Source organism: Macrobrachium rosenbergii, chromosome 10, assembly GCF_040412425.1.
Source record: "Macrobrachium rosenbergii isolate ZJJX-2024 chromosome 10, ASM4041242v1, whole genome shotgun sequence".
Classification (NCBI taxonomy): Eukaryota; Metazoa; Arthropoda; class Malacostraca; order Decapoda; family Palaemonidae; genus Macrobrachium; species Macrobrachium rosenbergii.
In genome coordinates this window covers 63,679,600-63,702,206 of record NC_089750.1, presented here as the reverse complement: position 1 = coordinate 63,702,206, position 22,607 = coordinate 63,679,600, and the positions used below count along the sequence as shown (strand labels likewise).

Below are 22,607 nucleotides of genomic sequence, written 5' to 3'. Positions count from 1 at the left end.
GATGAGTGTGTGATGACCCGAATTAATTATCATCACCCGAAGATGACCTTAAAAGTCCTCCCTGGGGAAGGTTTTAGTCATCAAAGACCAGTTCTTATCGGCCTGACTTTGGATGATAAAAACACATCTATTGTCGTTTTCATGAATGTCTGGGCGATTAAGGTTTGATTACTCGTCATTGCACCTCATGCGGTGCACTGTAGGCATTACTTAAGGTTCTTTGCAGCGTCCCCTCGGCCCGTAGCTGCAACCCTTTTTATTCATTTTACTGTACCTCTGTTCATATTCTCTTTCTTCCATCTGACTCTCCACCCTCTCCTAACAATTGTTTCAGAGTGCAGCTGCGAGGCTTTCCGCCTGTTGCACCTTTTAACCTTTCGACTGTCAGTTTCCCTTTCAGCGCTGAATGACCTCATAGGTCCCAGCGTTTGGCCGTGGGGCAAAACTTTCATATTCCAACTAAACTATCGTTGTTAAGATGTAGGATTTTGAGTTAACTGTAGACATTATTATTATTATTATTATTATTATTATTATTATTATTATTATTATTATTATTATTATTATTATTGGCGAGAATTTCCTTGCAATACTACTAGTGTTTACGTATATAAGGGAATTTTTATACATTATCATCTGTATCTCTGAAGCCGTTCATATCGTTAACATTGCCGGCGATAATGCACAGTTGGAGGCAAGTCTCATTCTGGAAAGGAAATGGAACAACATAATTCTGCCAGACATTTACTCTTTAGTTGTCGTCCTCTAAATGATTATAAAACAAAACTTTCATACATGAATACATACACACACATATATATACATATATGTTTATATATATGGAAAGATAGATAGATAGCTATGTGTGTGTGTGTGTGCGCGTAAGCCGGCGCGCTTATACAAGCACAGATCATAACTTAGGTCAACCAGAAGCAGAGAATAATGCCTTTATCTCTGTATCGGTAAGTACGTACGTGGAGTACGTATTGTGAGCGTACTGGTGGCATGAGTTCTAGTTTCTGGGGAGAGTACAAACCTCTGTTATGTTTACATCCTTGGTCATTTCACAAGAGGATCAAGGTCAGCGTATTTCTTTTATCTTTACTTGCACTGCGTTCTGCGAATGCTGTTTTGACATCAGCGTACAGCCAAACCTTTTAAGTTTTTAATCTGCGAACAATGTTATTTCCTTTGAGTAGAGAGAGTGGGCGATAAAACTTTTATTTTTTTTTTATCTTCGTCTGGTTAGTGACACAAAGGAGGTCAAAGAAAAGTGGCAGATCCTCTTAAGACTTTGCAGTTGCTATTAAACCCGGTCGTTAATTTCAAAGAACACGGAGGACCACTCGAACTGCGTTGAACTAAATAACCTTCGGTAATAGTTAGATTTAGACATACACGTTTCCAGCATCTTAATCCCTCTTATTTTTGCATTGTTTATTTTTTAGAGTTTAAATAAAATGCCTTTCGCAGCGAATTTTTTAACAGTACCTGTCGGTTTCCTGTTCGTCCACAAGATATCTCGGGCAAGCTATTGATGTATTTTGGTGAAATTTTGTTGAGGCCTGGGCTAAGGACCAAGAGAGACTATATTTGAAGATAGATTTGGATCCAAAATTATTTATTGGGGCTTCTTGGAGAGAAAGCATGTAATCTCTGAGTTCGATCTTGGTTTTGATGCAGAAGTAATGTAATTCCACAAAAATTCTAACCTGCAATTTTGTGTGCAGTAGGTTTAGCAATTGATAGTATGCCTTATTCTTCCATGTTCCCAGAACCCTAGCGTATATTTTAAAAGATTAATACTTTATTTCGTTCAAATCTTAATTTTTCGCATGTGTTCCTGCTACATTTCAAAAGCAAAATTTATAAGGAACTACAGTACTGAGAGAGAGAGAGAGAGAGAGAGAGAGAGAGAGAGAGAGAGAGAGAGAGAGAGAGAGAGGGCTCAATACAACAGGTTGTGAAGCCATACGTTGTACAACGGATTATAGCATTATTATCAAATGTTTGTTCGCGTCTATTCAAGATGAAAGAGCTTTTGACGAGTTCTCTCTCTCTCTCTCTCTCTCTCTCTCTCTCTCTCTCTCTCTCTCTCTCTCTCTCTCTCTCAGCGTTATAGCTGGCAAAAGACGCATTTTGAAAGTGGTGGTGTAGCATACAGACTGATGAAAATTAAAGCGATCAGAGGAATTAATACTTTCTCATCACCGGTACGGTCTAGTTTTATTGTCACAGAATATTTTGAATATTACACACACATACATATATATATATATATATATATATATATATATATATATATATATATATATATATATATATATATATATATATATATATATATATGTATATATATATATATATATATATATATATATATATGTGTGTGTGTGTTTTGTGTGTGTGTGTGTGTTTGCGTTTGTGTTTGTGTGTGAACTTAGTTTACAGCGCACGTAATTTTTTTTTCACTCCCTCAAGGTGGGGAAACGTGCAGCCTCACAAACCTTGCTGCTCATGATGCAGCATTCAGATGAGAGCATCCAAAGACAGTTTACTGTCGTAAGAGGTGTTTTTTGCATCAGGGATCTGTGACAGCTGAAGTGGAATCTGCATCTGTGTGTGTATTTATGTATGTATGAGTATGTACAGTTTTCGTTAAATTGTATTGCAAGATCTGCATTTATAATGTAGATTTTGTGGATTTAGTTCGATGACCCACAGCCCTATATCAGTCGTCCTAATACCTTTGAGACCAAACTCCAGAACGTTTTTCTGCGTTATAAATGTTGATACTTGAAATTTATTCGTGATTGTAATGATGTTTTAAAAGTTCCTAAGCGCCATTTCTTTAAATTTTCTGTCATTTCTCGACTAGCGTATGAATTATGAATATATAAATTGTATCTTGAGGGATTGATCATCTTTCCTTTGTTTTATTTTGTTTTATCCTGATACTCTACTTCTCTTTCTAAAGTTTTTTTTTCATTTTTGGGGAATCTGGCTAGGCAACTTCAGGCCTCATTGACTTATCCATACGGATGTATGATCATATTGCTTATTAATAATAAAATTATCACATTTTCAAATGCTCACTACATTTTCAAATGATCCAAACCGAACGCCTGACAGAAGGCAGTTGAATACAGTAATTTTGTTCTTTACATGGCATTGCGTGCGAGAATGAAATACCCAATAAGCACACGTACTCATACATATTTTACTTATGCTCTCTTATCCATCATAACCTGAGAGACCAAACATTTCGAATACTTTTCATCAAGTTCTGTAGGAAACAATAAAACTAGCACACCCGAGAGGGCAAAAAAAAGCACATACATACATACATACATACATACATACATACATACATACATTGAAGCAGGCAAGGAGCTATTATTGTAAAAGACGGAGAGAAACATTTACAGTCAACACAAGGACTTCCGAAGAGGGATTTAGAAATAAAATATAAACAGTACATGCACTAGACATGTAAATATTTGGTTTTCTATACCAGCCCTCTTGAAGATGTCAGTGGATGTTTTTCTTGAAGATGTCTGTATTGTGTCTTTAAATCTTTAATTTCATTTCTTCACTGTGATACATTGCATTTAGATATCATATATTCCTGTGATATATAATTTATATATATATATATATATATATATATATATATATATATATATATATATATATATATATATATATATATATATATATATATATATATATACATATATATATATTATGTATATACATATATACATGGGTGTACATAAATATATTTATATGCGTATATATATAAACAAATATATATAGAGGAGAGAGAGAGAGAGAGAAGAGAAAACGTTTGAAAGAGGAAAGGTGATAATGGGAACATGTGGCAGTGTCTGATCCCTGTTCTGTTCTGTTCTCTTTTATTTGTGCTGTTTCGGCTGTTTGTGTTTAGCCGACTCTTCTTTTCTCTGCTTGGATGTCTGTTTGCTTGTCTGCTTGTTTTTCTCTTGCCCGTTGCTATGTTTCTCTCTCTCTCTCATACAAGCAATACGATACGCACACAAACACACACATGTGTGTGTATATATATACTGTATAAATATATAGATAGATAGATAGATAGATAGTTAGTTAGATATGGAACCTTAATTATATCTTTACGCCAGTCTATCTCGAAGAGTCTCTCTCTCTCTCTCTCTCTCTCTCTCTCTCTCTCTCTCTCTCTCTCTCTCTCTCTCTCTCTCTGAGACTCATCCTTTGTTTTTCCGAATCATGTGACGTTGTTTCTCCCAATCCTGTGCAAGCCCCACGTGGTAGACAGGAGGGAAGAAAAAATATAAGTTCCTTTAGTAAACACTGTACCTTGTGTCCCCCCGTGCGCGTGTTCGTGCGCGCGAGAGGACCTTCTTGGTGAAGGTCACCGATTGCTTTTGGCTTCTGCCCAACCGCAGTTGATCTCTCTCTCTCTCTCTCTCGTTTTTTTATGTTTCGTTTTTACGCAATCCTGAATTTTTTATTGTTTGTTTCGTCTGGTCGTTTTGGTGGTCATCTTCCTCTGTTTATTTATGGTAGTTTCTTTTCCATATATGTACTTTTTGTTTTTATATATATATATATATATATATATATATATATATATATATATATATATATATATATATATATATAAAGTTGAGAAATCTTTGTAATGAAATAACTTTTACAAAGAATGACCTAGCTAAATGAATATTAAACTCGTTCATTCTGTATAAAAGTCGTTTTGTTATAAAGATTTCTCATTTGTATATATAAATTCCCGTATTCTTTTACGCTTCTCCAGAGTCATAACATGTGACAGTAAGTCGTCTGCAAAAAGCTCGGACAGTGAAGCTTTTATCTACCGTCACCTATCTGTACTGGTGTACTATACTGACATGCAGTGATACGTGGAACGACGCAACAATAACATGACGTAACCGTGACTCGATAAGTGACACGATATGACATGATAAACGACATGGCACTCGAGAGGATGTAACATAAATATGACCTGACACGACAAGCTTATGACGTTTAGTCCTGTCGAATAAGCATAGCTGTTTATTGTTTGTTGATGATAATGGATCCATATCCTTGCTAGTTTATTGGGTTGAGGTCACGCGCGAACACACACACACACAAAGGTTGTTATTTAATAACAGAAGATCAGTCTCACACACAAACGTCCAGAAAGTGAGACAAGTAGACAGACACAGACAGATATGATACCGGAGGAGAAAGAGGGGGAGAGATTTAGGGCTCCCATTTTTGAAAACTTGCGAAGTTTGACAGGAAACTTGGGTCACTGGCCCCATAATCTTTATTATAGTCAATATTTCGATATATTTTTAGGACAGGGAGTGTCGATCAATGTCTGCTGGATCTTGGCTTTAGAACTTTGGATATCCCGATGACTCACTTTTGTTATTTCATGGTTTTGAATGATTATTGTTTTGTTTGTGTTGAAAATGAATTAAAGCTTTACTGGAGTAGTTTTAAGGTATAGGGCCACGTATTACACTCTTACTTACTGGTGAACAGTTTTTGTAGGAGTGCTGTTAATTATGAATGCTTGAAGAGTGGCTGTTGATAATATATTTGTCTTCACCGTTACGAATGCGGGTATAATATGAATAATAATGATCTGGTAATTTATTGCACTACCGGAGTAATATTGAGGATATAATAATAATAATAATAATAATAATAATAATAATAATATGCCCTTATGTCACTACTACTACTACTACTACTACTACTACTACTAATAATAATAATAATAATAATAATAATAATAATAATACACCCCCATGCTACTGACGTAAATGCCTCCATTAGCCATCAGTATGTCAATAATCCTTACTGTAGCGACGCCATCTTTCGCTTCTTGGTCTTCTCGAGTCATCGCCTGTCACGTAAACCTTCAGCCACGAAATGCAGGAACCTTTTGTTGTTTGATAGTAGTGGGGAAAAAACTGTTTTATCCTCTTGGTTCTTGGAATAAAGTGCCATCTGTTTTATTGGGCCGAATCGTTGGGTTTTTTTTTTTATTTTCCACGAAGATGGAGAGGATTTAGTTGTCAGAAAACCACATTGAAGTTTGAGAGAGAGAGAGAGAGAGAGAGAGAGAGAGAGAGATTTAGTTGTCAGAAAACCATGCTGAAGTTTGAAAGAGAGAGAGAGACAGAGAGAGAGCTTTAGTTGTCAGAAAACCACGCTGAAGTTAGAGAGAGAGAGAGAGAGAGAGAGAGAGAGATTTAGTTGTCAGAAAACCACGCTGAAGTTTGAGAGAGCACTGTCAGAAAACTAGTGTCAACTTTCAAGAGAGGAATAGAGAGATTCTTAATGAAAATCACTAAATTTGTGAGGGAGGGAGATTGTGTCAAAAAAAAAAAAAAATTGAAGTTTGCAGGAGAGAGAAAGATAAAGAGACCCTTTGTCCCAAACCATTTTTTTTTCGTCTAGGAAGAGAACGAAAGAGAGTAAGAGAGAGGGAGATGGGGCAAAGAAAAAAAAAACTGTAGTAAGGTTTCCCATTATTTCGAGTTGGGGAGAAAAGGTTCTCCCTGAATGTCTACAGTCTAAGAAGCTCCGCTGGAAAACCTGCCAAGTCTTTGTAAGAATCTAGGTCAATCTTGACTCATTCAAACTTAACTACATCATCGAAGTATTTGTTTACTCGTACATTATCTGTTGTACGACTTAGTGACATTTAGGTTCTCGTCTATATATATACATATAGATACACATATATATTATATATATATATATATATATATATATATATATATATATATATATATATATACATATATATATATACATACATACATACACTAAGTTATTCCTATAGTTTGGTGAATTTGATATTAAAAGTATTAAAAGATATATATATATATATATATATATATATATATATATATATCTTTTAATATCAAATGTATCATACCATGGGAATAACTTTCGCTCAAAAATAGAAAGAAGAGATAAGAATAACAAAAGGTCAAAAAGATATTAAAATAGATCAAGTGACAGTTATTTACGTAAAAGTAAAGTTGCGCACAAAAATTCAGAGATCTTCGCTAATGGTTCAACAGCGCTTTCTGCTTGAAACTGGTAAGACAACTTTTTTCCTCGGAACATATATTTCGTTGCTGTCTTTCCAGCTTTGCCAAGTGTTGCGGTACCTACGTTGTGTTTTTTGTCCAACCATTAGTGGTCTTGCCTTCATTTAAGAGATTAAAACGCTTTGAAGATGTGTAGAATATTCATCAGATCTCGAGACTCGTTAAATAACAAAAACAACTTTATTAGTAAGAAGATTTTATGGGGAAATTGGTAGCACAAGATTTTAAGGGAACTGACTCAGTGCACTATATTTTAATCGCAAGGAGTCTTTGTTACTAAGAACCGCAAGCAGCTTCTAGTGTTTGTCCTCCTTTTTCTGAGCGAGCCTGCTAGTTTATGTTTGCACCCAGAGCCAGTATTGTTTACCAAACATTCAGTTGACCTTCAAAAAGAAATTTCTGGTTCGGTTTCGATGCAAGGATTTGGCGCCTAAGAGACCTGGCAGCTATGCTACACGCTCATGCTTTGCACACGTACACATACACACACGCACACACACACACAAATTGAATCTTAATAATACGAAGATACGTATTCTTGTGATTTATTTATGAGCACGTGTACTGAGCTTTATCAGTGAAGTCACTGGACCCTTGAACCTAAAGAAACAACGAGTACTCCAAATCGTATCATTGCATGCTTTTCATCAGAAAGTTCAAGGACGCAAGCCGGTATATGAATAATCAGTATTGCAAAAAAAATCGTGATCCTGCACTAATCGTGACGGTCAGTGTTACAGAGAAATAAGCTCTCAAAGATCGCATACCTACGCTTTAAAAATAATAGATTCGCAACCATACCTATATCCACCTCAAAATGTAATCAGGCTTCCTTGGATGGTAGTCCATCCCTATCACAGAATTTCATTGGAATACATAAGTAATTTCTTTACATACCCGGTTAACCGAAAGACAGATAGACTAGTCCCCGTCCCCTTCGGTGTTATAGACGGAGATAATAAGATCAAACTTGTTGTGTGTTGTCGCAGAGATGTCCAGGTTTCTCGTCCTTGGCCGTGGGTAGGAAAGGTTTCCTCCAGGGCAGTTGTTTTGCATACGTTTAATCCTGGTTTTGTAGAGGGGTCTCTCCTCATTGGGGTCGGGTGAGGGACTTGGAGGACCAAGGGTGAGGAGAAGAAAAGCAGGCGTAGGAAACCGCTTTCACCTCCCATGTTTGCTGCATCCTGTTCCTCCCTGATCAAAACAGTTTACAAGGTGTTCTTGAACAGGTGAAAGCGTTTAAATGTAATTATTATTGGCGTGTCTGATTTTTTTTACATTGAGTGGCTGTAGAGAAACACACTCAGCAGTCATTACCGTATTTATATTTTAATTGCTGAATCGGGGATGAACCTCGTGTACAGAAAACTTACATATTACCCGCTTCCTACACTTAGACAGAGACTCATCAGCAGCTCATTGTAACCTACCTCCCACTCACTCACACACACACACACATACTGCATCATTCACCTCTGTTGCACACACACTCCTCCTAGATAAAGGGTCGTTCATTACCAGTACCTCTTTCATGCCATTTCTACAGCACTTTCTAGATCCTCCTCTCTTCTTCTCCCTAACACTTCCAAAGAACAGATTCCAACATTTTTTTATTTATAATCAATATCCACAGTTTGTATAACAACCCCTTCATACATCCCCACCGTGGATTTCATAGACACTACAAGTCTTCTTAATCATTTTCATGCACCCTGCTTTCTTCTGCCTTCCTTGCTATACTCGTTCTTGTGGTGCACCTCTTCTCTCATCCTACCATCATCCATTATATTTAATCGCGAACATCAATATGAATCAGCTGCTCCAGTTCTTCCACCATTAAAGTTAATGTTCATTGGCAATACTGATTTCCTCACAAACACACACACACACACACACACACACACACACACACACACACACACACACACACACACACACACACACATATATATATATATATATATATATATATATATATATATATATATATATATATATATATATATATATATATATATATATATTGTGTGTGTATGTGCATGCGTGTATTTTCAAAATGATTTAGTGACAGGGAGAGAATGAAAGATAATAGATCAGTGAAAAGGGTGTGTTAACTGGAAAGTTTTGGGGGTAATAAGAGGCATGCCAAAAAAAGCGCAGGCTAAATTGTGTGCAAGAACGAAAGTAAGTCGGTGAGTAGTGCAGTGTATGGGGGCCGACGCAATGCAAATGAGCATTTTTGTGTAGGTACGTGATGCAGCCAGTGGTGTAGAAGTGTGCTGCACAAGTGGTTTATTCACAATCCATGAAGCAGTTAAAGGATGATTTTGCTAATGATTTTAGTTTTCAGCTGCATGCCTAATTGTTTTATGTAGAGTGCATATATATATATATATATATATATATATATATATATATATATATATATATATATATATATTATATATATATATATATATTAATAATATAATCTCATTTAAACTGGATGGTATCTAGCGGAGATATTTCTGCTAGATACCATCCAGTTTAAATGAGGTCCTGTTATTAATTGCATTAATGCACAGAACAGTTAAGTGATAAAGATATATATATATATATATATATATATATATATATATATATATATATATATATATATATATATACATATGTACATACATATATATGTATATATAATTTTTATAATCTTTTATAGACAAAACATTGATGAAAAAGATGCATAAAAACGCATGAGCTGTAATATACTGACAGAAAAAAATACACCTGACTGCATTGGCAATGCAACTACGCAGTTGAAAAGTAAAAAGTTGCCTGAGTGGGTGATGGTTGTTATCTTTACCTATTCTAAAAACTCACTCGGCGTTGAGGAGACCAAATATACAAACATAAATTGCAAAAGTCACATCAGAACTTTGACTGAGTGACTGAAATGAACAGACGTGACAGTGTCGAAAGTGGTCATTTTAGAAACTCTTTGCTGCGCTTTCGTGTAAGCGTCTGAAAGCCACCGCGCAAGACGTGTGAATCCGCGCACTTCTCCAGATCGGAGCTGACGAGAGGCATTCCTGAAAAATAGAAAAAAATATCTAGAGCTCCAGCCAACCGCCATGAAAGCGGCCAACGCTAACCGCACTGGCAGGGTCAAGACAAGGACAGTGTCCTTCGGAGAGGATACGCAGGTAGGATCAGATGGAAAGGGAGAGCAAGTAGGTTGAAGTAGATGAAAAGAGAAGGAAGGAATTGGTAGGTGGAACTGAGTAGTGCCAGAAACGTAGAAGTATTGTTTACTTTTGGCGTAACATCGCCAGTCAACGATAAGTTGCTTTTGATGACTTTGTTCGTACTGGCTCCAACGACTTTTTTATATATATATATTTGAAAGTAGATTGCAGCAAAGTAAAGATATGTTATTAATTATCCCTATATGTTATTAATTATCCCTTGCAGTTGTGCGAAGCGTATGATTGCATCATCGCTAGGTGTTGCCTGCTCTGTGAAATAATATTTAACTAACGGAACGTATTACATAGAGATTTTGTAGCGAAATGTGTAGAAGACGTGTTATTTTCACAATTTGGGACTACGTTAACAAGGTCTCGCTCAGCCAATGTCAGTCTGTATTTAAACTCAGAGCTTTTGTTTTTTCTTAAAACGTTGAAGTAGGTAAAATTAAACTGAACCTTGTTACTAATGGATTTGTTCCAAAGAGAGCCGGCATTAATATAGAGCCTTGATACTTGAACCGTTTATTTATAAATTCTGATACACACTGGGGGATGCTTGCATATAAATAATATGAATATGTTTATGTACGTTAACACCAATTATGGCGGACTGTTTAGATTAAATAGACTGGGGCTGTGATACTGAAAATAGTTTCTCCGAGAAAATGAGAGAGTGAGGCTAACAAATATTTCGGTGTGTAGAAATATTTTCATGTTAGTGAGATACCGTAAATACAGTGTGGTTCTCTTACTGACCCATTTTTAAAGTAATGGAATACGCCTTCATTTTTGTCACTGACTTGTAATAATAATAATTTTACAGCATTCATTATTGTTTGCTTTCACTTCAAACCATACGTTTAAAAGGGAAGATTCAAGATAGTTTACCCCCAGAGTTTCAGACTCTGTCTTACCTATATAGGCTACTACAATACTACGATTACGTATACTGTCAGACCATCAACTTGTACCTATGAACTTGACGCTAAATTACAGTGGTTATAGATTAAGACTAATTAATTCTGAAAAGGCTTTACAGCTTTGATCGATAAACTGAACTCACTCGAAATTTATAATTCAGATAATCTTTGGCGTCATAATGCATCTACATTATGATGTAACGGGAGTGAAACTGTGAGTGACATAATTTCCAATAAAAAAAAAACTTGTTATTTTCCACAATAACGTTTACTCAACATTCTTCGCTCGTTTTTAAGGGAAAGCTCTTCGAATGATTAGAGGGCAGGCCTCGCCTGTGACCTAGTTTCCCCCTCGGGATCATAAGTTATATTTTTCTTTTATTATATTTGTGTGGAGAGAAATTAGATTACATCAGTTTTGTGGTTCTTCATATAGGAACCTTGCTGAAATAATAGTTGAATATGTTGGTACCTTGGTATATTATATTTTCTGTCAGGCTATATATTCTCTATCACGTTGTGTTGAAATAATATGAAAACATCTGCTCTTATTGATGCTGCCTTGTGTTTTTATGTACAAAAAGGTCTGAAGAATGCAAGGATAGTTTTCTTAGATCATGAAATGCCGCGTTTTGATGAACGAAGTGACACTACTATTGTATATGCAACAAATGCTGAAGTTTCTTTTAATGGGCGTAGCCTTATAATGGAGACAAGGAAAACTGTAAGTGTTAAGTAAAAGAAAACCTGAAAGATAAAACAAAAGAAAACTGGCATACATAGCGCATAGAGTTCGGTCTGTAGCGTTCTGTTTCGTGCGTAATACTTGAAATGCCTTTCCGCTTAAATTTCCTGCTACATTAGATATATATATATATATATATATATATATATATATATATATATATATATATGTGTGTGTGTGTGTGTGTGTGTGTGTATGTATATATATATATATATATATATATATATATATATATATATATATATATATATATATATATATATATATATTAAAGAATCTGAGTACGTTGTAAATTGTTAGTAATAAGTAAGGCATCAGGTCACAGTGCGGCAGATAGCCAGTGAAGCAAGTAGTAATAGGTAACCATAATTTGTAAATATGGCCACTAATAGTTGTATATAGGTGCGTGTTCATGGATGTGTGTATGTATTTATGTATTGTTCCTTCGCAGAAGTATGTATAGCGGAAAATTTGATGATTAAATGTGAGAACTGCTAGGGAATTTCCTTAATTATACTCTGCTGGCCAGAAAATGATATTGGTATTGGGAATTGTGATTGCTGATAGGCAGGATAAAAGAAGAGTATTAGTTCAATTCAGACAGACCCATAGTCCCCATTAATTTTGAAATTTTAGTACAGATCCAATCAGTGAGTTAAATTTCAAGTAAACATCACAACCAGAGGGTAACAGGATACTGTGCATGAGTGTAACTGAAGTCACTCTGTAAAGTAGTACTGCTTGGAAACCTTGGAAACCCCAGGGAATATGCAGTCCTCTTGATGAGAACACTTGCAATAGACTCATTAGCCAAGGCCTCTTTTACGAAGGCTACGTGTGTGTGTGTGTGTGTGTGTGTGTGTGTGTGTGTGTGTGTGTGTGTGTGTGTGAAATGCTTATAAGAAACTGAAATCCTCTGAAGTTTATGGTTTGCCGGCCGTAGCCAGCAAGAACACATAAAACTGAATAAGAAGGCACGTTAGTTGTAGTCAGATGCCTGGTTAGATGATTAGATGGACCACATTGATGAGAACCTGCTTAGTCAAGTTCAAAGAGCGCCAGTGAAGTTGGTAAAATTATGTTTTATGACAAGGTGGAGAGGTATGCCGAGTAAACGCTGTGGCAAAATGTATTAACAGAACGTATTTAAAAAGGAAAAGTAATCATGTATACTGCTACTGATGGGCACTTTATATGATTTTATAAGCTAATGCACTATTTTTTGCCCCTCCTTAGCTAGAAGATAAATTGGCAATTGCTGATATTCCAAATTTCTTTGAAATCCCCCTTTTTTTGTAGGAAAAGCAGTCAGTTAATTGGATGTCTGTGTGTTTATGAATTTCTCTTGTCGAATAAGAGAAAACGCTTTTGCCGAAAATCTACACGGTAAGAAATATTTTTGTTTTATATTCACTGGTAGAAATGGCAGCGGGTCACATGAGGCCCGAGAAATGACGAGTGAATGAGTGGGCGTCTTCTAACCCCACTTATTCCTCGTTAGTGACGTTTATCCTTGCTATTTCATCTATTTTATCTTCGTTGTTGTTCTTCTTCCTCAGAGCGAGTATGACGCAGCGAGGGACGATGGCAACATGTACAACGACGACGACGACGACGCAGCCTCCGTCACTTCCCTGCCGGCGGAGCTGCCTCCCCCTCCCGACGGCGGGTGGGGCTGGGTCATCGTCATCGTGTCCTTCCTGTGCAACGCCGTCGTGGACGGCGTCGCCTACTCCTTCAGCCCCTTCCTCGACACCTTGTCCAAGGAGTTCGACGCTCCCAAGGGCAAGGTCGCTTGGATTCCATCCTTGTTAGCTGGGGTCTACCTTAGCGCTGGTGAGGCTCTCTCTCTCTCTCTCTCTCTCTCTCTCTCTCTCTCTCTCTCTCTCTCTCTCTCTCTCTCCGTATATCTATCTTTACATGCTGAATTGTTTTCTGTTTGAAAAAACTTGATATTAAAATCAATCTTTTTCTCTCTTTTACATGTTGAATTGTTTTCTGTATGAAAAAACAGTGTTAATATTAACGTCAGTCTCTCTCTTTTTTACATGTTGAATTGTGTTCTGGTAAAAAAAATTTTAATATTAACATCAATCTTTCTCTCTCTTTTACAAGTCCAATTGTTTTTTGTTTGGAAAAAACTGTTAATATTAACATTAATCTTTGTCTCTCTATTACGCGTTGAATTTTTTACTGTTTAAAAAAAACTGTTAATATTAACATCAACCTTTCTTTCTGTTTCACATGTTGAATTGTTTTCTGTTTTAAAAAAAACTTTAATATTAATATTTTGCAAGTTCAGTTGTTTTCAGTTTGAAAAAATACTAATGTTATCAACATCGATCCTTCTTAATGACTCCATAATCTGTATCTTCTCTGATTTGTCTCCCTTCCAGGACCCATTGTATCTGCTCTATGTAATAAGTTCGGCTGTCGCATTGTCTGTATAGTTGGAGGCGTCATCGCTTCCTTCGCTTATTTCATCACCATTTTCGCCACTTCGGTCGAGTTCTTGATGGTATTCCAGGGAATGGTTGGCGGTAAGTGGGATTTTCTTCCGTCTCATTGAAATGAAATTACTCCTCCTCCTCCTCCTCCTCCTCCTCCTCCTCCTCCTCCTCCTCCTCCTCCTCCTCCTCCTCCTCCTCCTCCTCCTCCTCCTCCTCTTATATCATTATTAGATTTTTTCATCTTCTTTTCCTTATATCTCCTCTTTTTTTTATTCATTTCTTATTAATAGAATTTGTTCATGTATGTTATTTTACACTTGCAGTTACAAAATAAGAAATTCGTTTATTTGCAAATAGCCGTTTTTTTAATTTTTCATGTTATTGCGCAACTGTTTTCAATACATTAGAAAATTGAATATATATATATATATATATATATATATATATATATATATATATATATATATATATATATGTATATGCATATATATCTGTGTGTATGTGTATGTATGTATATAAGAGCGAATACCACGGGAAATGACAGGCAGAAGTTCAGCATATATATATATATATATATATATATATATATATATATATATATATATATATATATATATATATATATATATATATATATATATATATATATATATATATATATATATATATATATATATATATATATATATATATATATATATATATATATATATATATATACAGATTATATACATACATACAGTATACATATAAATATAGCCTATATATAAATACATACATACAAACATACATATAAAGTTTGCATGTGAAAATGTTTTATGGTGTAAATTACTTGTGGATTTTGTCATTTAAAATTCCTATTTAGTAAACCACACACAAATTAAAATGGCTTATAACCTTAGCGACTTGCACATGGATATGTGCGTGTGTATCGTACTTATTACTGTGCATAATTGACAGACGGTTATTAAGCAATGAAAGCAAAAAGAAATCGATAAATTTCCATTTATGATGACTGCGAGTTCTTGAGACGTTTCCAATCATTAAGTTCAAGTGTAACTGACATGCTCAGCATTCAAGTCTAGAATTAGATTTAGTATCCATTACCGCCCCACTCCCCTGCTCCCCACCTCCCGAAGGCTGGCTGAGACATAGAGTTACCATCCCTTCCTTGTTGGGGGCCTGGGGAAACTGATTGATAATGATATTCGCCACAAAATTAATGTAGACAGATAGAGGAGTCTAGTGCAAACACCAGTAAGTCACAATGATCACAAGAACCTCAGGAGCGAGGTTCATTGTTGTAACCTTTGCCAAGGAAGTTGGAATGTCTTCACCCATGTCAATCTGTGTGTGTGTGTGTGTGTGTGTGCGTTAGCAGGATATCACAAGAATGATAGAAAGAATCTTGGTCAAATTTGGCGGGTACTTTCATTAGGTGACCTTTTCAAGTTAAATAACTTTTAAGAGAACTTGGCTTACAGCTGGGGAACTGATACTTTAGGAACCATCTCACCTATTTTAAAATTTTTGATATAAGGTTTCAGCAGTTCAGTAGCTACATATGTATTTATGGTAGACTACACATTATAAATTAAAACAGCAATCCTGATAACTGCGTCTGCCAAATTTGACTTTTAGATGTTAAAAATCAGATTCAGTCATGTCAGATTACATCGTAAATATTTCAGAGCACACAAGGTGACTGAAAGATTTATGCTCAAGATGAAGTATCTTCTGCAGTCTTTACTTTCTGCAAAGATCTTGTCTGACTGGGCAGTCCATGTATGTAAGATGTGTGTTTTACCGTTTTGATGAACCGGTTAACGTAGGTTTATTGCAAGTTTCGTGAATACCTTTTCATACAAGGCTGTGGCATTATCCTACGGTCAAACTTCTTCTTTTTAATGGGCTGGGGCTTGGAACTCTTAAAGCAGTTATGTGTTCTCTTTTCAGGGTTTGGGTTTGGTCTCATCTACCTGCCTGCTGTGGTCTGCGTAGGATACTACTTCGAATCGAAGCGTGCCCTAGCCACGGGCATCGCAGTGTGTGGGTCGGGCATTGGTACTATGATATTCCCGCCTCTTGTCAACCATCTCATTTCGGAATACACGTGGAGAGGGGCCAACATATTTATAGCCGGAATGATTCTCAATTGTTGTGTGAGTTTTTGGAGTAATACAATTCCTTGTAATGCAGAGTTTATGATAAATCATCTTGATTGTTTCAGTACGTACTCTGAAATTCATTTCTTAAATTCTATTATTCAAGACAAAAAAGTCAAGATAGCTATTTTTTCATATTTAAGTGGTATCTTCTTTCTCATGTTTGAGATAAACAGGGTCCACAGTCACAACAAATGCAAAATTTAGTCAGTTAGATCCTTTTACAAGATGCTTTAGCATACAATCTGCATGTTGTTCTATAAAATTAATTTTCTTATTTGTTTACATACATCCCCAGTTGTTCGGAGGGCTCATGAGGCCATTGGAAGTCCCAAGAATGAAAAAGAAGGATCTCCTTCAGCGTCTTGCAGAGGAGAAACGATTAGCCATGCAGGAACGCAACGTTTCCTTCATCACTGTTACCAATGCTGATGGCACGGTAGAAAGGAGACCCAGAGTAAGTGTTGTTTTTGTATGAGCATATATATATATATATATATATATATATATATATATATATATATATATATATATATATATATATATATATATATATATATATATATATATATATATATATATATATATATATAATATATTGTATGTGTGTATATATACTGTACATATATATACATATACATATATGTATATATACTAAAAGGACCTCATTCAAACTGGATGGTATCTAATGGAGTTTTTATTCAAAAGTTACAAGCTTTCTTGGACAAACAGTCCACATTATCAAGTATCCGTACAATCTTGATACTGTGGACTGTTTGTCCAAGAAAGCTTGTAACTTTTTGAATTAAAACTCCATTAGATACCATCCAGTTTGAATGAGGTCCTTTAGTAATTCTACTAATGCACAGAACAATTGTGTATGTGATAAAGTTAATATATATATATATATATATATATATATATATATATATATATATATATATATATATATATATATATATATATATATATATATATATATATATATATATATATATATATATATATATATATATATATATATATATATATATATATATATTATATATATACACATATATATATATACATATAAATATATTTGTATTCCTATTCCTTTCCATTGATATAACAGAAAACTGGAGCGTGCAGCATGCTCAAAACTAGAGTAGGTGTAGTAAATAGGTTAATGTTCAAAAGTATTTTAAATTAGATTTTTTGTGGAGAGGCCCTTGGGATGGTCTACTTAAATAGCTAAATTCCCTTTTCTAGCTCAGGCCTGAAATAAACAAGAAAATGAAGAATGGAGCAGAGTAGAACTTGATCCTGAAGAAGCGGTGGCAGGAAATGAAAAGAAATTTCAGTCTCATTTAGATTTTATCTCTAGAATTCATATCTCGTAAAGGATGGAGACTAGCTATTAAGAGATAAGTAGTTCTATAAATGCTGTCAGTAGAGACAGATTTTTATGTAACTTATGTATTACCTTATTTGATAGCCTATGAAGTTCAATTAATGTCTGAAAAGATCTTGTAAAATCCTATTAATGATACAGTTATTTTTTACAGTATATGGAAACGTATAGCTTGTGGACTTATGAAACTCAATTAATGATTGAATTATTGGTATATAAAAATACAGAGCTAGCGAAATTCAGTTAATGATTAAATCATTGGTATATGGAATCATGCAGCTGTTAAGGGTATATGGCTAACATTTCATCTTCTCTGAGCCTTATGTTGAGTAAGACATTTTTATTTAGGTAGGAGTTCAGGTTTTGAGATGTCAGACTCCTGTCATGGTTAGGATTTCATAGTTAACGGATGTTGGGCATGAGATGTTATTACATTTCTCAAATGATATTTTGGGAATCTCTCTCTCTCTCTCTCTCTCTCTCTCTCTCTCTCTCTCTCTCTCTCTCTCTCTCTCTCTCTCTCTCTCTCTCTGTGATGGGAGAGCCTCCAGAAATAAATTAGAGAATAGAATGTCTTAAAAATATTAGTTGAAAAGATTATAACAAGAGGATTGAAAACTTCCAAGTCTGAGCATTGTATATTCACTTTAAAGTATTGATTCATAGTAGCACAAAGTTAGAAACAAATACTTGTTATCCGCAAACCAAATGCTAGTGTAAGTTCCTCTTCCATTAGTTGAAGGCAGCTATTTTCATTATTACTCAGTGAACCTCGTACTGCAGTTTGTGTGTAGGTAGAAAGTTTTATAAATTGTTTTGATTTACATGTTAATATATTTATATATTGCCTGCTTTATCTTTTTCTTTTATTTTTTGTGTATGGGGATTATTCTGTGGACATTTTTCCAGCGAATGCCTTTTTGTCTTTTTCTGTAAGAGTTTGTAAAATTTTGAGAATAATAATAATAATAATAATAATAATAATAATAATAATAATAATAATAATGATAATAATAATAATTATTATTATTATTATTATTATAATACAAGTGCATGAAAGGGTATATACTACTCAGTACAACCATTAACTGTTCGACAGGTATCTTTTAAGAAATTGTCTAATTGCAATGCTTTTAAGGTTTGTACAGTGCCTATGAGGTTATCTTTTTAACATTTTATTTCAAGAAATTTACTTACTATAAGTTTTTCATTTTTATACTCTTGACAGAATGCAGATCCTGGAGTGCATTCCCAGCTTAATTTGTCAGGATACCTCACACCTGTGGGAACAGCTTTGGCACTTCCAACAATCCAAGAGACCCAGGGAAGCACACCTCCAGAACAAGAATCGCCCATAGCAGCATCACATGCCCAAGACACTTCTAATAATACTTCACCTGGAGATCAACCAGAGGGTTAGCATATTAATTTTTTTTTTAATATCTTTTGTTTTCTTAGAGTATTTTAAGAATGTAGTTCAGTAGATTGAATGCTCTCATCTTTAGGTCATAATAGCCATTGAAACTCCATGGTTTAAAACCAAATTTAAAGCAACATTCATCGTTCAAAAATGCCTGGGATCAGTTTTCTCATGCATTTCTGATGAAGTAGTTGCAATATGTTGTGGATTAAGTCCTTTCAACAAAACAAATGAATGAGTGCATGGCTCCATCAAACATTACTGCTCCTAGCACGGGCTACCATCTTGCCTCTTGTGTCCTTGCTTCTGGGAATTTTCTTCCCAATGGTGTATTAGTCCCTTAGTGACAAAGTTTGGGGACTATTTATCTCTCCATATGTTCATCTGTCAGTCTGCCTGTGCCTGTGACACTTGATATTGTCATCACAAGTCCTACATAGCTGAACGGATCTCAGTAAAACTTTTTGATAAAGGTAGACCATAGTCCACAGAAAGATAACCTGTTTGTCCATCAGTGAATCCATCACACATCTTGTCATCACAAATTCTGCATGGTTGTCCAAATTCCAAACTTTGTGTAAAGGTAGATCATCATTAATACTTGTGCATGACGGGAGATCATCTGTCTGTTTGTCAGTGTGTATGTTTTGGTTGCATTGTCACTGAACACCACTTACGTGGTTGAAGGGATTTTATTCAGACATATCCTAAGGTGGACCATTATGTACAGATGTGTTTAAAGAAAGACCATTCATCTATCATGCTCATCTTGTCTGTGCAGCTCCTCATACATGGTTGAAGGGATTGCAGTCAAACTTAGTACAGAGGTAGACCATCATGCCTAAATATGCTTGAAGGCGGGGTTGGGGAGTCCAGTTGGCTTTCTATCTGTCTGTCCATCATTGTATTTGTCATTAAACATTTTCGTCTCAACTCTACACAATTGAGGGGATTTCAATGAACGTGGTATAAAAGTAGAGCATTGTGCACAGATGTACAACAAGGATCCCCTGTAGGGGGGTAGTGTCATCAGTGCACCGCACATGGTGAACTGTAGGCATTGCTTAAGGATTTTTGCAGTGTCCCTTCAGTCCCTAGCTGCAACCTCTCTCATTTCTTTTGCTGTACCTCCGTTCATATTCTCTTTCTTCTATGTGACTTTATACCCTCTCTAAAAATTGTTTCCTAGTGCAACTGCAAGGTTTTCCTCCTGTTACACCTTTCCAATCTTCTTACTGTCAATTTCCTTTTCAGCTCTGAATGACCTTATAGGTCCCAGCACTTGGCCTTTGGCCTAAATTCTGTATTCTATCCTACAACAAGGATCATTTGTCTGTATGCCCATGTCCGTCACATTTACAGTTTTTTATTACTGTTTTGAAAGTGAAAGAGACTAACTGTGTATTTGGTATTCTTATTCCACTAATGAAGCATTTTTAGATGATATAGTGCCAAGGATTGTAACTGTCATAACCATTTAAGCCATTTCTTATAACATCAAGTTTGTGACTGCTGTTACTGGAGCATTCATGTATCAAAAACACATCTTGTTAGGAGAAAATTTATAGTTATTTGCCAGTGCATGAAGCGTAGGTTTCTTCATTATTATTCATTATTCAGAATTCTCTGAGAAGGAGGTAGGCGTTCAGCAGTTACTCTCAGAATGCTTTTTTACACTATTTCCTTTTCGCAGTTGCAGATGAAAATATGAGTTTAGTTAATGGTTCCAACACTGGAGCCAAGCCTCCAGCAGTGTCAGTCCGAATGGCAGCAGCAGCTGCTGCAACAAAACTCCCACGTAACTGCTCCCAGCCCATTATGGCTAGAGACCCTTCAAAGTTCATCCCCAAAAATGGCTCAGTTCCCAATTTTGAAAGAAGATTCTCTAAAGTCGACATTGCTAATCAGATGAAGGTAAGAGGATATTTCCTGAATATGTACCAGGTGGATCTTTTGAAGTCATTCATATTTTCTCTAAAGTTTGTAATATTTGTACTCTAAATAAGATGAAGATAGACTGCCCCATTGCAGGAATATTGATTTAATTCTTATAAGGTACTTATCAAAATTTAGATACTGTACCAGTTGTATACTGTAAGTCATTTAATCATGTGGACTAGTTTGTAACTGTTGTTGAATCTTTGATATGAAATAATTACAACATTATTAATATGTAAACTGTAATTTTTATTTTTTATTGAAGATATTTTAGTCAGTAGTAATAATAATTCCTCAAGCATGTGATGTCAGTTCACCATATTGGTAAGGAAATCTTTCAGATCAACTTCAAAGTTCAGTATTTTAAGAATATTAGCAGGGTAAATGATGATGATGTAAAAATTTCTGATACTGGATTTGCTGTATTAATTCAGAATACTGTACTGTAATTGGAAATCTTACTTACAAACATGCACACTTGTTATGATGACCTCTTGGCATCTGAAAGATATAAGGTGCCAAACCTTGCTGTCTCTATCAGATGCATGTAAAGCACGTGTAGCTTAGTTCAGTATGATTTTATGTACTGCATTGCTTATGCTCTGCAAAATCCTTTCCAATCTCTCTAGGTTATACCAGCAACACCAAAAGCTTCTACAACAAATCTCAGAGGGCTGGGTTCTCAAGACTTGCGACGTGTTTCCTCTGGCTATGGCCGTGTCAGTTCCAATGCCTCATTTGATGTAGAAGCAGTAGGAGGACTTAGGCAGAGACGTGCATCGGTACGTACACTATTTTCACATTTTTATATTTAATAATTATATAAAGTTCATAACTATAATGTCAAACCTATTTTCTATTACATATATAATGAAATATATACTGCATCTTATTTTTGGAAAGTATACTGACTAATCATTCCGTTTCTCATTTCAGCAAAAATCCATGATGCTTCGACCAATGTCACGCCAAGATATATTCTATTCTGGTAGCATTGCAAATTTACGGGAATTCAAATCTCAAGCATCCATGTTATCATATCGTGAATCAGCCCTCAACCTTCAGGGTACTGGCGCATCAAGGGTTGTTCTGGATGCAATTGATGGACCTGAGGATGAAAAAGGTACTGTACTGTAAAATTTGCATACGAGTATATGTGTTTCTATTTTTGTATGATTAATCTTACAGTTTTTAAAATCTATTATTAATT

At 35.3% G+C, this 22,607-nt stretch overlaps 1 protein-coding gene across 22 annotated transcripts in view; it reads left to right on the top strand.

Annotated features, from left to right (window-relative positions):
* The window catches only part of LOC136842702 (monocarboxylate transporter 14-like), a 215,425-nt gene that overhangs the window by 155,075 nt on the left and 37,743 nt on the right, over positions 1–22,607 (top strand). For 19 of the 22 annotated variants that reach the window (XM_067110377.1, XM_067110384.1, XM_067110374.1 and 16 more), the window contains 8 exons: positions 13,591–13,867; positions 14,428–14,571; positions 16,438–16,643; positions 16,945–17,103; positions 19,268–19,454; positions 21,153–21,373; positions 22,027–22,179; positions 22,334–22,520. In XM_067110377.1, the coding sequence (XP_066966478.1) occupies positions 13,591–13,867; positions 14,428–14,571; positions 16,438–16,643; positions 16,945–17,103; positions 19,268–19,454; positions 21,153–21,373; positions 22,027–22,179; positions 22,334–22,520 (1,534 nt within the window). Of the gene's footprint in view, positions 1–9,837; positions 10,322–13,590; positions 13,868–14,427; positions 14,572–16,437; positions 16,644–16,944; positions 17,104–19,267; positions 19,455–21,152; positions 21,374–22,026; positions 22,180–22,333; positions 22,521–22,607 lie in introns of all 22 variants that reach the window. The other 3 variants (XM_067110393.1, XM_067110391.1, XM_067110392.1) reach the window with 1 other exon arrangement.